The following is a 13,029-nucleotide window of genomic DNA, read 5'->3' on the forward strand; positions in this document are numbered from 1 at the left end:
AGGGAATGGCTACCCACTTCAGTATTCTTGCCTGGAGAATTCCATGGGCAGAGGGGCCTGGCAGACTGCAGTCTGTGGTTTGCAAAGAGTCAGACACAAATGAGCAACTAATACTTTGACTCTTTATTTGTCTTATTACTAGATTTAGATCTAACAGCTAGAAACACTGTCCCAAGAACTGATATACCAATAAAAGTTTGTACTGCTATGGGCTTTTAAAGGAAGTTAGAAGTGCAATGAGAACATGTAGGAAATAGCTGTAAGAAATGAATTTGTCAAAGAGTAAAGGTAAGCTGTGTAAATTATGAGAGTGGGTAAAACTTGAGACTTGTGACTTGATAGTTATTTTTTAATTTAATAAACAATATATGTATAGTTATATTTTATGGTAATGTTCATACTGAGTTAAACTTTATGTATTATATATAGTGTGTATAATTTGAGAACATGAGTGTTGCTCTGGGACCTTCTATATTTTGACTTTCTGTGAGGTAGATAATCAAAGCTTTTCCTAAGCGTTTTTTTCTTTTTTTAAAACAGAATATGGCATATATGAACATGTTTTGGGTAAAATTAAGGATTAAAATACTAAAGTGAATTTAGAAAGAATGGAACCAAAAATCAAAACTCAGTTACCAAAAATAAAAGTAAATGCTGATGAAATCAGAATAAAACACCAAATAGTAACACATATGATATAGCTCTCAGACAAATCAACAAATGTTTAAAAATATTAAAATCTTTAAATTGTAAGATATATCAATAAAATACTTTTTAGGGTTAAACATTATAATGTATTAAGTTTTTGTAACATAGTTTAAGATGATGGGTATATGCTATTTCTTTTCCTTTTTTGAGTTTTCCATCTTATTCATATGTGAAAAATGGACTGAGATGATAAACTAAGAACTAAATGAAAAATGTTTTAAAAAAATACTTCTTACAGTTAATCAGTTCTTTAAATACCAGAAAAGCTCTTTTACTAATGAGTGATCAATTCCATAAACATATGTTCTGAAAGTATAATGCTAATGTATTCTGATAACTCATACAGTTTTTCCTTCTATCTTGCTGAGGATAGCAGGCTCATAATCCTGTTAGCTTCATTTTCACTAATTCAGCCTGAGGGATAAAAGTTAGACATCAGCAAATTGATGGGGTAAATTGGTCCAGAGCTTTGATCATTACTCCCTGAAATAAAAGATAGGAGCGGTCAACATCCAGTGTAACTGTTGTTTAGCACAGGGGTTCCCCAGCCTCCAGGATCTAATGCCTGATAATCTTGAGGTGGAGCTGATGCAATAATAATAGAAATAATGTACACAATAAAATATACTCAAATCATCCCAAATTTCTCCCTCCCCTCAGTCCATGGAAAATTGTGTTCTATGAAATCAGAGACTGCTGATTAAGAGCATGGTCCAAAAAAATAGCCAGCTGATAGTGAGTTCCACTTAACCATGAAAGACTTATAGCAAAAGGGTGATAGACTGTGTTTTGCTTGCCTTTTTCTTTCCATTTGCTTTCATGAGATTGTAGATTCTGATCTTACTGAGCCACCTTACAACTAAATTAGTAACAGACTTTGGCAGTTAACTGCGCTTTGTCCAGTTCCCCAAAATTCACATCAAAATCACTTCAAACAACTGAGAATGCATGCATGCTAAGTCTCTTCAGTCAAGTCTGACTCTGTGTGACCCTATGAACTACAGTCTTCCAGGCTCCTCTGTCCATTGGATTCTGCAGGCAAGAGTACTGGAGTGGGTTGCCATTGCCATCCTTCAGTGGGTCTTTCTGACCCAGGGATCGAACCCATGTCTCTTATATCTTCTGCATTGGCAGGTAGGTTCTTTACCACTAGCGCCACCTGGTGGCCCAACTGAGAATAATTGGGTCTATTTTTAATCAAGATCAAGGAACAGCAAACTTGCTAGATATCAGCTATCATTTCATTCAATAAGCATTTCTCAGAAGCCTATTATGTGATAGATATTCTGGTAGGAACACAGAGATGAATAACCCTTGGGTTTTCATTGTCTATGTGTACATAGAGAATGGGGAACATGCATGCATCCATGCACACATACACGCACACACGTGTATTGTGTACAGGGTACAGTCCTGGGTTTTGAAGGATGTGTAGGAATTCAGCATGTAGAAGAGAGGGAAAGGGGGCCATGTGCCATCATGTGAATTGGTGGAAGAGATGTTAAATGAATTTTAAGTAGAAGATTAATACCAATTTGTGATCGGATAGATTCTCTGAAGATGGAGTCATATGGAGGATGGAGTCATATGGAGTCTCTGAAGATGGAGTAACTGAAATTGCATCTGAAAATTTTAGATCAATGATTGTAACTACATTTCAGTCCCTTTGCTAGTTTGGGTACAAAGATGAGTGAAGTATATTTTTTGCCTTCTCCCAGCTCTCATGTTGAACTGGGAAAGATAGATAATGCAAAAGAAACCGCAGCTCAGTGTGGAAGCGCTGCAGTACTGTCAGAAACAAGTCCTGTGGGCGATCCTAGGGCACTTACCTTTTCTTTTTGTAAATTTGCTTGTCTCAATGGGTATTTTAAATGTCTTTTCATCACTGAAAATCAACATTGTTGAAGCAAAATTATATAAAATCCAATGCACCCTTTTAAAAAAAGAGGTGAAAAATATGGAAGAACATTTTTCCTGGCGAAGAATGGGTGATGTAATGTTATTCTTTGTAAGGAAAAGATTTGAATTTGGTAAGGCCCAAATTTGGCTTCCTCTGCTTAGATTTTTTATAACATTGAAAGTAGGCCTGTATTTCAGAAACAGGCCTTTTGCTTAGAAGGAAGTTTGGGGGCATCGAATTGAAGGATACTCTGTAGCAAGAATAGCAATCTCTGTAATTTTGACTGAGAGAAATAAAAGAAAAAGTTCTATTTTTTATGCTAGTTTTAAAACAGTAAAGGGAAAAATATTTTTAAAACCTGTGTCAATTATGAAAAGGCATTAGTTCTAGGAGTATCAAAGGAATCAATAATAGAACACTTTCAGGTTTTCCAAATCATTAGTTACGCTGAAGATTAAATGTAGTATTTGTCCATATATGCCATCCCTGTAATTGAGTTACACTCCAGAGATTGGCTATGCCACATTATTTTATCAGAAGAGCCCATCATTATAGCACCTGTAGCCTCTTCTCTGAATTAAAGAAGAAAAAACTCCATCCCAGTATCATCAATATGATTCCCTATAGAAAAATGAGATTTTAAATCCTTCTGAAAATGTGTTCATGCTAATGCCAGTTAAGTCAGACCTGTGCTAGAATTTTTAAATGATTGTTTCTTATTCAAATTATAGACATGCACTTTGGAAAACTTTGGAATGTTAAATAAAATGAAGAAGAAAAAGAAAAGATAGTCATCACACGCATTTTGATCTAAGTCAGTTTCATTAATTAAACAAGAATATCAATCTGTGAAAATTGTCATACTCTTTTATTATACTTCATGATATTTAGCAATCTATATGCCTGAAATTTTTGATACTTGTAGAAGGTATCTACTATCCTCTTTCCTATCTTAGTCTGTCTTTTACCACTTTTCCCTAGAAGCTGCTTCATAAATTCTCAAGTACCTTTTGTATAAAACACTGCAGGTAGACACCAGTGGAATGGAGACCTCATCCAGGGTAGTGGCAGTCTCAGGAGGCTGTTGTTTCAAGGACCTAGTTCTCAGCTTTTTCCTGAAAGTTGATGCCTCAGTGTCTGCAAGTTCATCAGTCTTTATGAGCTATACCCACCGAATAAATTAATAAACATGCACTTAATAATTTTAAAATTAATTTGTCACTCTAGTTTAACCCTAAGGAAGTGAGTTTTTTAAAGACCTGAAATTCCTTTATACTGTTCTAAGTTGCTGCCAAAATACCAATTCTTTTCCAATAACCTGTCCCTTTTCTTTATTTAATCATACTCTGATTTTTTTTTTTCCATAACCAACTTTCCACTCCCCTTCTCCCCCACCTTGCCACCCTCTGGAGACCCCATTTCATAGCACAACCGAAGAAAACAACCTCCCACAGTAGAACGATTTTTTTTTTTCTGTATTCTTATAGTTGCCATGGAGCTCTTCTCTTCTACTTCCTTTTACAGCCAACATCTGCAATATGGAGCCACCTTCCTCAACAGAAGACTCTCTCTTAGTCATACTTTCAAACTCTGATTTCTGGGGCTTTCCTTTTATGGATGTCATGTAGATCATTGTTCTTAGATTACTTTTTTTTTTTTTTGGAAAAATAGGAAGGGTCATGTTTAAGCTTTTTTATATGGTCCTTCTCTCATGCTTTTTAAAGTTACATGTGCATTATTTTGATTTTGGATATTGATGGCCAGATAGTTTGTTCTCCTGTTTCCTGATCTTTTTTTCTGAAAATATACATATATCCTATATTTATTATAATTAAAATATTGAATAAAGTATAAATTTAAAATTTATACATCTATGCACACATATGTATGTGTGTGTGTGTATATATATATGCGTGTGTGTATGTATATAAAGGTATATGTATTTTGGCTCACAATATGCAAATGACTGAACATTACCTTTTGACTTTTCCCAGTTTATTCTCAGGGCCTTAATTTCATTCCCATTTGTGACACAATATGTCTTCTGTCCATGGAATTCTCCAGGCAAGGATATTGGAGTGGGTTATCATTCTCTTCTCCAGAGTGTTTTTCTCTTTCTCTACCCTACCACCCAAGTATGTTTTTGCTTTGGAAAAAGCTATCTGCATAAATGCTGTGGCATTATTTTCTGTAATAGCTTTAGCTGCACATTTTATTTGGTCATTGATTTCTCATCATATGACAGAAATGGCAAGGTTAGCATTTCAGGAGAGCTCCTCTCCTGTTAACAATATCTTCATCCTCTCATTAGTTTAATTCATGATAATATCCAGACAAGCTTTGACCATTAAATCCTTTTAGGCAGCAGAGTTTCCCAAAGGCCATTCTTTGTTTTTGAATAATAAGTTTCTTCAATTCATTTTAATGTATGAAGTTAATACTGTATGGGAATTCATTTTCTTCCTGATGCAATAAACTTTCCATTAATGTCTGAGGTTAACTTTTAAGTTGTTTTTTTTTTTTCTTACATAGTTGCTGATTAGAGTATCCAACAGAATGTTTTATTCTCTTCTGACTAAATCTCTTTTGGGGGAGATTGTGGTTTTTATAGGTGTTCCCTCAACTCTGTTCCTTCTCTTACACCTTTTTCTTTTATTGCATGGAAAATGATGAGGCTTCGTCAAAAGCCATTTGTGAAGAACCCTTGGGAAGGTGCTGAGATTGATTTATTGTGTGTGTTTCTTTTTTTAAAAAAAATTTTCAAATTTGAGAAGCCCATATCTTTGGGAAGCTTAATATTCAAAAACTGTCTACCCAGATGTGAAAGATTGCCTTTGTTATGCCATTATTATTTCTGACAAAGGAATCAGGTATAGTTGTAAAGAATAGGGGAATCAAACGTAAGTTATTTCTTCCCCAAATTAGAAAGGAGTGTTATAGAATAAAATACATGGTATCCTAACTTTGCATAGTCACAATCATAGAATTGAAATCCCTAAGCACTTTCTAGAGATAAGGAAAGACATTGCAGAAATAAATAATAGATATTGGCTGCTTCCAAACAGTGAGTGTGTGCAAGTACATATAGATTTGCTTTACGAGGCTGAGCTTTTTGATTTTTTCAGCCAGAGATTCTTTGCTGTGAATCTGTGTCATTTCTGTTGAAGGAATGATTGAGGACATAGTCATACTTGAAGTTGCTAATATTTACAGAAGTAACTTATAAATAGTAAATGTTTTAATTTTTCAGATTTCTATAGTTTGCTTAAGGGAAAAAAAGCAGTACTTTGAGGATGCTTAGTAAGGAGCAGAGCAAGGCAATCAAAACAGAAAATGTTTACTTAGAAATGCATTTGGGCTTTTTAAAGTTTATGTCTGGTCTCAAATTTTGAAACTGGTGTCAAAAGTTGAATTGTTTCAGATTTCCAATTGATGTTTATATAGGGGCATCTTTAGAAGACAGTATAGTCAGCTCTCTTAAGGTTGTTAAGATCCAATTAAGTTTGAGGGGGAAATTTAGTGAATGCTTTTATCTGGGGTTTAGGTCACTGGAGTCGAGTGAAAAGCTAGAGGTGTGGCAGCCCTGTAATTATTTCACAAGTGAGTCACACTGAAGAACTTCTCTTAAAATTTGTTCTGTGTCATACCCTTTCCTGAGATAGCAATATTTTTCCTTGGAACTAGAACTAGAAGTAATCAAATAAAAGGTGCTAAGTAATAAAGATTTCGGCAATTGTCATAATCTCTATCAGAGAAGCCAAACAAGAAACAAACAAACAAACAAACAAAACAGTCTTGTAATTCACCTCGTTTTTTAGTATGATGACTAAGCACATAAACAGCCTGAGCTGAATCCTTGCACTGCCTTTTCAAGCGAAGGGTAAAACCTCGGTTAGATAGTCACTGTGTCTGTGCCTTAGTTTTCTCACTTATAAAATGAGGACAATAATAAAACCTTTTAGGATGTTGTCAGAACTGAATGAACATATGTACATATGGCCTTTTAAGGGAGATGATAAGTTAAGAACTGATGACAAAAAAAATATTATGAAAATTTGGGGAAGAGCATTCTGGTAAAGTTTCTAAGATATACTCAGAAAACAAGAGCAGACTGATGGTGGAAATGAATAGCAGCCTGGGCATGAGCAATATAAGGTACAAAGTGAAAAGCTGTATGGGATCTGGTTTTGTAAGGTTCTGTGAGTCTGGATAAGGACTTAGGATATCATTTTTCTGTGCAACAGGGAGCTCTTGGAAACTTGGTTTTTAAGTACACGACTGGCATGACCTATTTTTTTTTATAACTATTTTCATTAAGGCTTACTATAATCAGAACAGTGACACATAACTAAGTGGTACTGAATATGGACCCAAGAAAAAGACCTGCAGAGAATTTTGACAAGTTGTACTTAACAAAAGGGCAAAAGCAATTCAATGGGGGAAGGATAACCATTTCAGCAAATGGTGATGGAGCAACTGGGCATTCACAGATAAAATAATGAAATTGATGTGAAACTCTTAACATAAATAAAATTAACTCCAAAATAATCATTTGCACTTAAATGCAAAACATAAAAGAGTTTTAGAAAAAATGAATTAACAGGATGAGATTTTTAGGATCTAGGGCTAGGTAAATAGACTATATTACCAAAAGCACAATCCACAGAAGGAAAAGTCAATAAATTTGATCTCATTTGTTCTGTGAAAGACCTGTGTAAGAGAATGAAAAGATAAGTTACAGAATTGGAAGAAAATATTTACAAGAGACTTACCTGACAAAAAAACCTAGTGTCTAAAATATGTAAATAACTCAAAATGTAGCTTATAAAGCAAGCAGTCAATTAGGAAATGGGCAAAAAACTTGAAGAAACATTTCATCACAAAGCAAATAAATACTTGAAAAGAGGTGCTTTTCTCTAATGGCATCATTTTCTATTAGGGAAAAGTAAATTATTGATAAAACCACAGTAAGTTAATACTGCCCACTGTCACAATGACTGAAGTACAAAAGAACACCAAATACCACTGAGGATGTGAGGAAACTGCCTCCCTCACACGTTGCTGGGGAGGATATAAACTGTTACAGCCACTCTGGAAACAGTGCAGTGTTTCTTATGACTCTAAACAGCAGTTACTGTATGACCCAGAAAAAGCACTCTTAGACATTTATCCCAGGGAAAATGACAACTTATGTTCATACAGAAACCAGTACATGAATGTCCCAGCCCAAACTGGAAATAGTCCAGGTGTCCCTCAAAGGTGAAGTGTTAAATGGTGACACACGTGTACCATGGAATCCTATTCAGCACCAAAAATGAATGATACATGAAACACCTGGGCTGAGTCTTGAGGCAGTTATTCTGAGTGAAAGAAACCAATCCCAAAGGCCATATATCAAATGATTCCATTTCTAGAACAGGCTTGAAAAGACAGTTAGGACGTGGAGAACATTAATGGTTGCCAGGGGTTAGTACCAGGGATTAGGGGTAGGAAGAGGAAGGAGGAGATTATGCCTATGAATGGATAACAGGAGGGATCCATGTAGCAATGGAATCTTGCTATATCTTGTCTGTATCACTGTGAGCTTCTTGGTTGTGAATTTGAGCTACAGTTTTGTAAGTGCTTCCCTGGTGACTCAGATGGTTAAGTATCTACCTGTAGTGCAGGAGACTTGCGTTCGACCCCTGGAAGAGGAAATGACAACCCACTCCAGCATCCTTGCCTGGAGAATTCCATGGACAGAGGAGCCTGGAGGGCTGTAGTCCAGTGAGTCACAAAGAGGCAAACACAACCGAGCGACTAATACTTTTACTTCTGCAAGATATTACCACGGAGAGAAACTGGACAGAGGGTACATGGCATCTATCTGTATTATTTCTTACAACTGCATGTGAATCTACAGTTGTTTCAAAATAAGTTTAATTAAAACCCCATTATTTCAGCTGATCACTAGAGAACGTATGGCCCATTATTCTGATTTAACTGCTCAGAAACAGGATATTTATTATTATGATTTAACTGCTCTTCTGATTTAACTGCTCAGAAACAGGATATTTGTCTTGTACTTTTAGGAAGGCTTTCAGGTGATGCTATATGCAAACAGGATGCTGGAGCTCTGCACAGCTGTACATTAATCCCCCTGGGCTTTGCATGCAGGATGTTACTCATGCCTTCTTTAGGTTGTGATACCTTCAATTTGACTTTATATGTCTAGGACCTGATCTTGGGGGACCTGTGTCACTCTCTCAGCTGAGACCACCATCTAAGAATACTTAAGATGCACATATATATGTATCTACACATAACTTACTATTTTACTCTTCAAAGTACACTTTACTGTTTTTTCCAGGGTCCATTCAGCTTTTATTTCAGATACCTGAACACCTGTTGAGGTCCTTTCATAGCTTGTAGTTACTGTAATTTTGTCAGCAAGGATGCAGGAACTGCTTATTCATACCTGCAGATTGCTCTTCATCCTTTTGTTGCCACTTCGCTTGAATATGGGCCCCGGCTGGCAGTAAAATCCTGTGTGTAAACACAACTCATGCAAGTCTTTTTGCATGGTAGTTGTAGGAATCTATTTAAAAACAATAACAGCATCTGATTCAAATTTGGAGTTCCTCTTTTGAGTGCCTGCTGCTTATGATCAGAAACCACAGTAAACTTACTTTATAAGTTTTATGCTTTTTCATGAGAACCACTTTATTTTGTCTTTTTACAGTAATAGAAGCATACATTTCATTTTTCTTTGCTTCAGCTGCGCTTTTAAAGAATATTCTGGTGAAACCCCACTGATAGTACGTTTCTGTTTTTCCTGGACTTGCCAGACTCTTGATTTTATATTGGCCACTTAATTCTCTGTTGCATTTTGAAGATTATTTATTTGATGTGGAGTTCAGAATGCTTAGCACATAGTACGTATACAGTGATTGTTATTAAATAAGATTGACAACTACTTAAGGGTTACTGCTGCGTATCAGCACTGTAGACAGTTGTCTGCATATAGCTTTCAATTTTGTGGTGAAATATATAAATATAGAAAATGATCATTGGGCAGAGCTGAGAACCTGTAAATAGACCCACACCAATATGTCCACCTATTTTTTTTTTAATAGACTTTATTTTCCAGTACAGGTTTAGATTCACAACAAAATTGAGCAGAAAGAAGAGAGAACACGGACACATTTTCTCCTTCCCTTCCCTGGCCCCCAAAGCCTCCCCTGTTGTTAACATCCCCTCCCAGAGTGGTACATGTTACAATCAATGAAGCCACCCTGACACATTGTTATCACACAAGTCCACAGTTTACCTTACAGTTTGGTGTTGGAGTTTTAGATTCTATGGATTTTGACAAATGTATGATGATATGTTTCCACCACTACAGTATCATACAGAACAGTTTCTCTGCCCTACAATCTCTTTGCTATGCTTATTCATTTCTCTCTCCCCACAACTACTCACAAATACTTACTGTTTTACATCTTCATAGTTTAACCTTTTCCAAAATGTTATACAGTTGATATCATAAAATATGTAGCTTTTCAAATTGGTTTCTTTCACTTACTAATATGCATATGGGTTTCCTCCATATCTTTTCATGGCTTGATAGTTCGTATTCCATTGTATGGACGTACAGATTATTTCCCCACTTATCTATTGAAAGATACCTTGCTTGCTTCCAAGCTTTGGCAATTATGAATAAAGATGCTCTAAACTTAATAAGGAAATGATTCAAAACTTGTTAGAACATTTCACTTATTGAACATGATGGAAACTCTTTCAAACTTACTTGGCACTCGGGTGTGTATGTGTGTGTTTGTATTGAATTGTACACTAGCCTGATGCCTTCTATTTCTTCTTTGTCTCTCATCCTCTTGATAAAGTCTCACTATCATTATTAGAGACCTGATGTTTATGGCTCTGGTAATTCAGGACAAACAATGGAAATCTGTAGACTGTTCCTTTAATCAAGTATGGTCCAAATAATTTTCCCTTTTGATTGTACTTGTTCCCCTTTTTTCCTTTAAGTGTATAGAATTTGTTTGCTCATGGCAGTTCTTGTTATTGCTAAGTGCATAGCCTCTATTTTATTTGAATTACTTTTTTCTATTGCCTGCATTCCTGACACTCCACTGTAAGTATCCATGTATTTAGTGGTTGTCCTTATAATTTGCTCTCCTTCAGCTTATTTTGATATATATGTATCCTTGAAAAAGGATTATGCTGTTTTTGTTTCATTGTATTTACTTATTGTTAACAAACACATAGCACTTTTAATATTTCAGATACCATTTTAATCTTTTTCAAACACGAATTTATTTAATTTTACAATAACCCTGTGAGTTAGATATTTTTATCCCTATTGTCACAAAGGCAATGCCCCACGGGTACATACCGCACATGTGTGGGGTCAGGGCTTCAGCACTGCTCATCCGGCTCTGGAGTTCACACCTTTAGCCGCTGCAGCGACCCACCCCTCTCGGCATACAAGGTGCTCTGCTGTAAACCTCACTTGGTTCTTTCCATGTTGCCATTTGTACTTCAAATTCATGAGCTTTAATTGCTACTTGATGTTCAGTTATGAGCATATACTACATTTTAAACATCAAGTTTTTTGAGGTAATATATACTGTGTGATAAGTTCATTTAAAATACATAGTTAACTGAGTTTAAACACATGAATATATCCCTGTAACCAACACCACAATCAATACATACATTTCCTTCACCCCCAGAGATACCCTGGTACCCCTTCCCACTCAGTCCTACCCATGGCCCAAGAAAACATTTATCTTTGGGTCACAACACATGCATTTTTCCTGTATTGCATTTTTTATAGATGGAGTCCTATTATACATACAGTTTGCTTTTGGCTTTTGTTGTTGTTCAGCATATTTTGAGATTCATTCTTACTGTTGCTTGAGTTGGCAGTTCACTTTTTTATCATGGTGTAGTTTTATATTGAATGGATACACCATAATTTGTGTATCTGTTCATCTGTTGATGGACATTCAGGTTTATTCCAGTTTTTGGCAAGAATGAGTAAAGCTGGCACGGAACTGTATGCATACCTCTTTGTAGTAATATATGTTTTCATTTCTCTTAGGCAAATACCTAGGAATGAACTTTCTGGGTCTTGTGATAGGTATATATTTAACATTATAAAAAATTGTTAAAATGTTTTACAAAGGGTTTGTGTCATTTTGCACTTTTGCTAGTAATGAGTAAGAATTCAGCTTCCTTTACATTCTTGACAACTCTTGGTATTGTCAGCCTTTTTCAGCTTTTTATTTTGAAATAGTTACAGAGTTATAATTGCAAAAATAACACAGGAGGTCCTTTGTATGCCAGCTTTACATAACCTACTTTCTGTGTAATTTCTATGTATTTCTATGGGATTTTTATATGGGTAGATTCATGTAGTTACCACTGCACTCAAGGTACAGGACTGTCTCATTATTGCTAAGATTTTTCACGCTAGTCTGTTAGAGTCACACACATCTCCTTTTCCTCCCTTCCTCCATCTCTTCTCACTCCCTTTGTGAAATCATGCAGAAAAAAACTAACCTATTATCCATCCCTATAGATTTTCATGAATGCTATATAACTGTAAAGGTAAAAATAGAGGCTTCCCAGGTGGCTCTTGTGGAAAGGAATCTGCCTGCCAATGCAGGAGATACAAGAGAAGCGGGTTCAATCCCTGGGTTGGAAAGATCCCCTGGAGTAGGAAATGGCAATCCACTCCAGTATTCTTGCCTGGAGCATCATCCCATGGACAGAGGAGTCTGGTGGGCTATAACCCATAGGGTCACAAAGAGTCAGACACAACTGAAGTGACTTAGCATGCAATAATATACTTACAGTCCCATCAGATTAGCTGGTTCTACTCAACACAATTCCTTTAATATCTACCCATGGTATTGACTTGTATGTATCAATAGTTATTTTCGTTTTCATTACTGAGTGATACAGATATAATGATTTACCTGTTGAAAGACATTTGAATTGTTGCCGCTTTTTGGCTTTGGCAAAAAAAGAAAAAAACCCACTATGAACTAATGTGTGTGTGCTTTTGTGTGGACATAAATTTTCATTTCTCTAGGATAAATGCCCAGTAGTATATGTTAAGTTGTTGCTTTTGTAATTTTTTTAAGAAACTACCAGACTATATTTCAGAGTGGTTGTACCATTTTACAGTCCTACCAGCACCAGGAAGGTATGATTTTTCCAGTTTCTCCACATCCTTGCCAACATTTGCTATTGACATTATTGTTTATTTTAGCCACTGTAATCATTAAGTAATACTACTTCATTTAGTTTTTAATTTACATTTCCTTAATGGCTAGTGGTATTGAACATTTTTTTCATGTACTTAACTTGCCATTTGTATATCCTCTCTGGTGAAATGTACAGTTTTACCA

At 35.7% G+C, this 13,029-nt stretch overlaps 1 protein-coding gene across 27 annotated transcripts in view; it reads left to right on the plus strand.

The window, feature by feature from the left end:
- IMMP2L (inner mitochondrial membrane peptidase subunit 2) overlaps window positions 1-13,029 on the plus strand; it is a 984,232-nt gene that overhangs the window by 271,141 nt on the left and 700,062 nt on the right. For 3 of the 27 annotated variants that reach the window (XM_055590359.1, XM_055590372.1, XM_055590370.1), the window contains one exon: window positions 2,258-3,319. The exons of 22 other annotated variants lie outside the window; for them this stretch is intronic. In XM_055590359.1, coding sequence (XP_055446334.1) covers window positions 2,258-2,319 — 62 coding nt within the window. In that variant the 3' untranslated portion in view covers window positions 2,320-3,319. Of the gene's footprint in view, window positions 1-1,712; window positions 1,843-2,257; window positions 3,320-13,029 lie in introns of those variants that run through there. 2 more of the 27 variants (XM_055590356.1, XM_055590365.1) reach the window with 2 other exon arrangements.

This window comes from Bubalus kerabau, chromosome 8, assembly GCF_029407905.1.
Source record: "Bubalus kerabau isolate K-KA32 ecotype Philippines breed swamp buffalo chromosome 8, PCC_UOA_SB_1v2, whole genome shotgun sequence".
NCBI classification, from domain to species: Eukaryota; Metazoa; Chordata; class Mammalia; order Artiodactyla; family Bovidae; genus Bubalus; species Bubalus kerabau.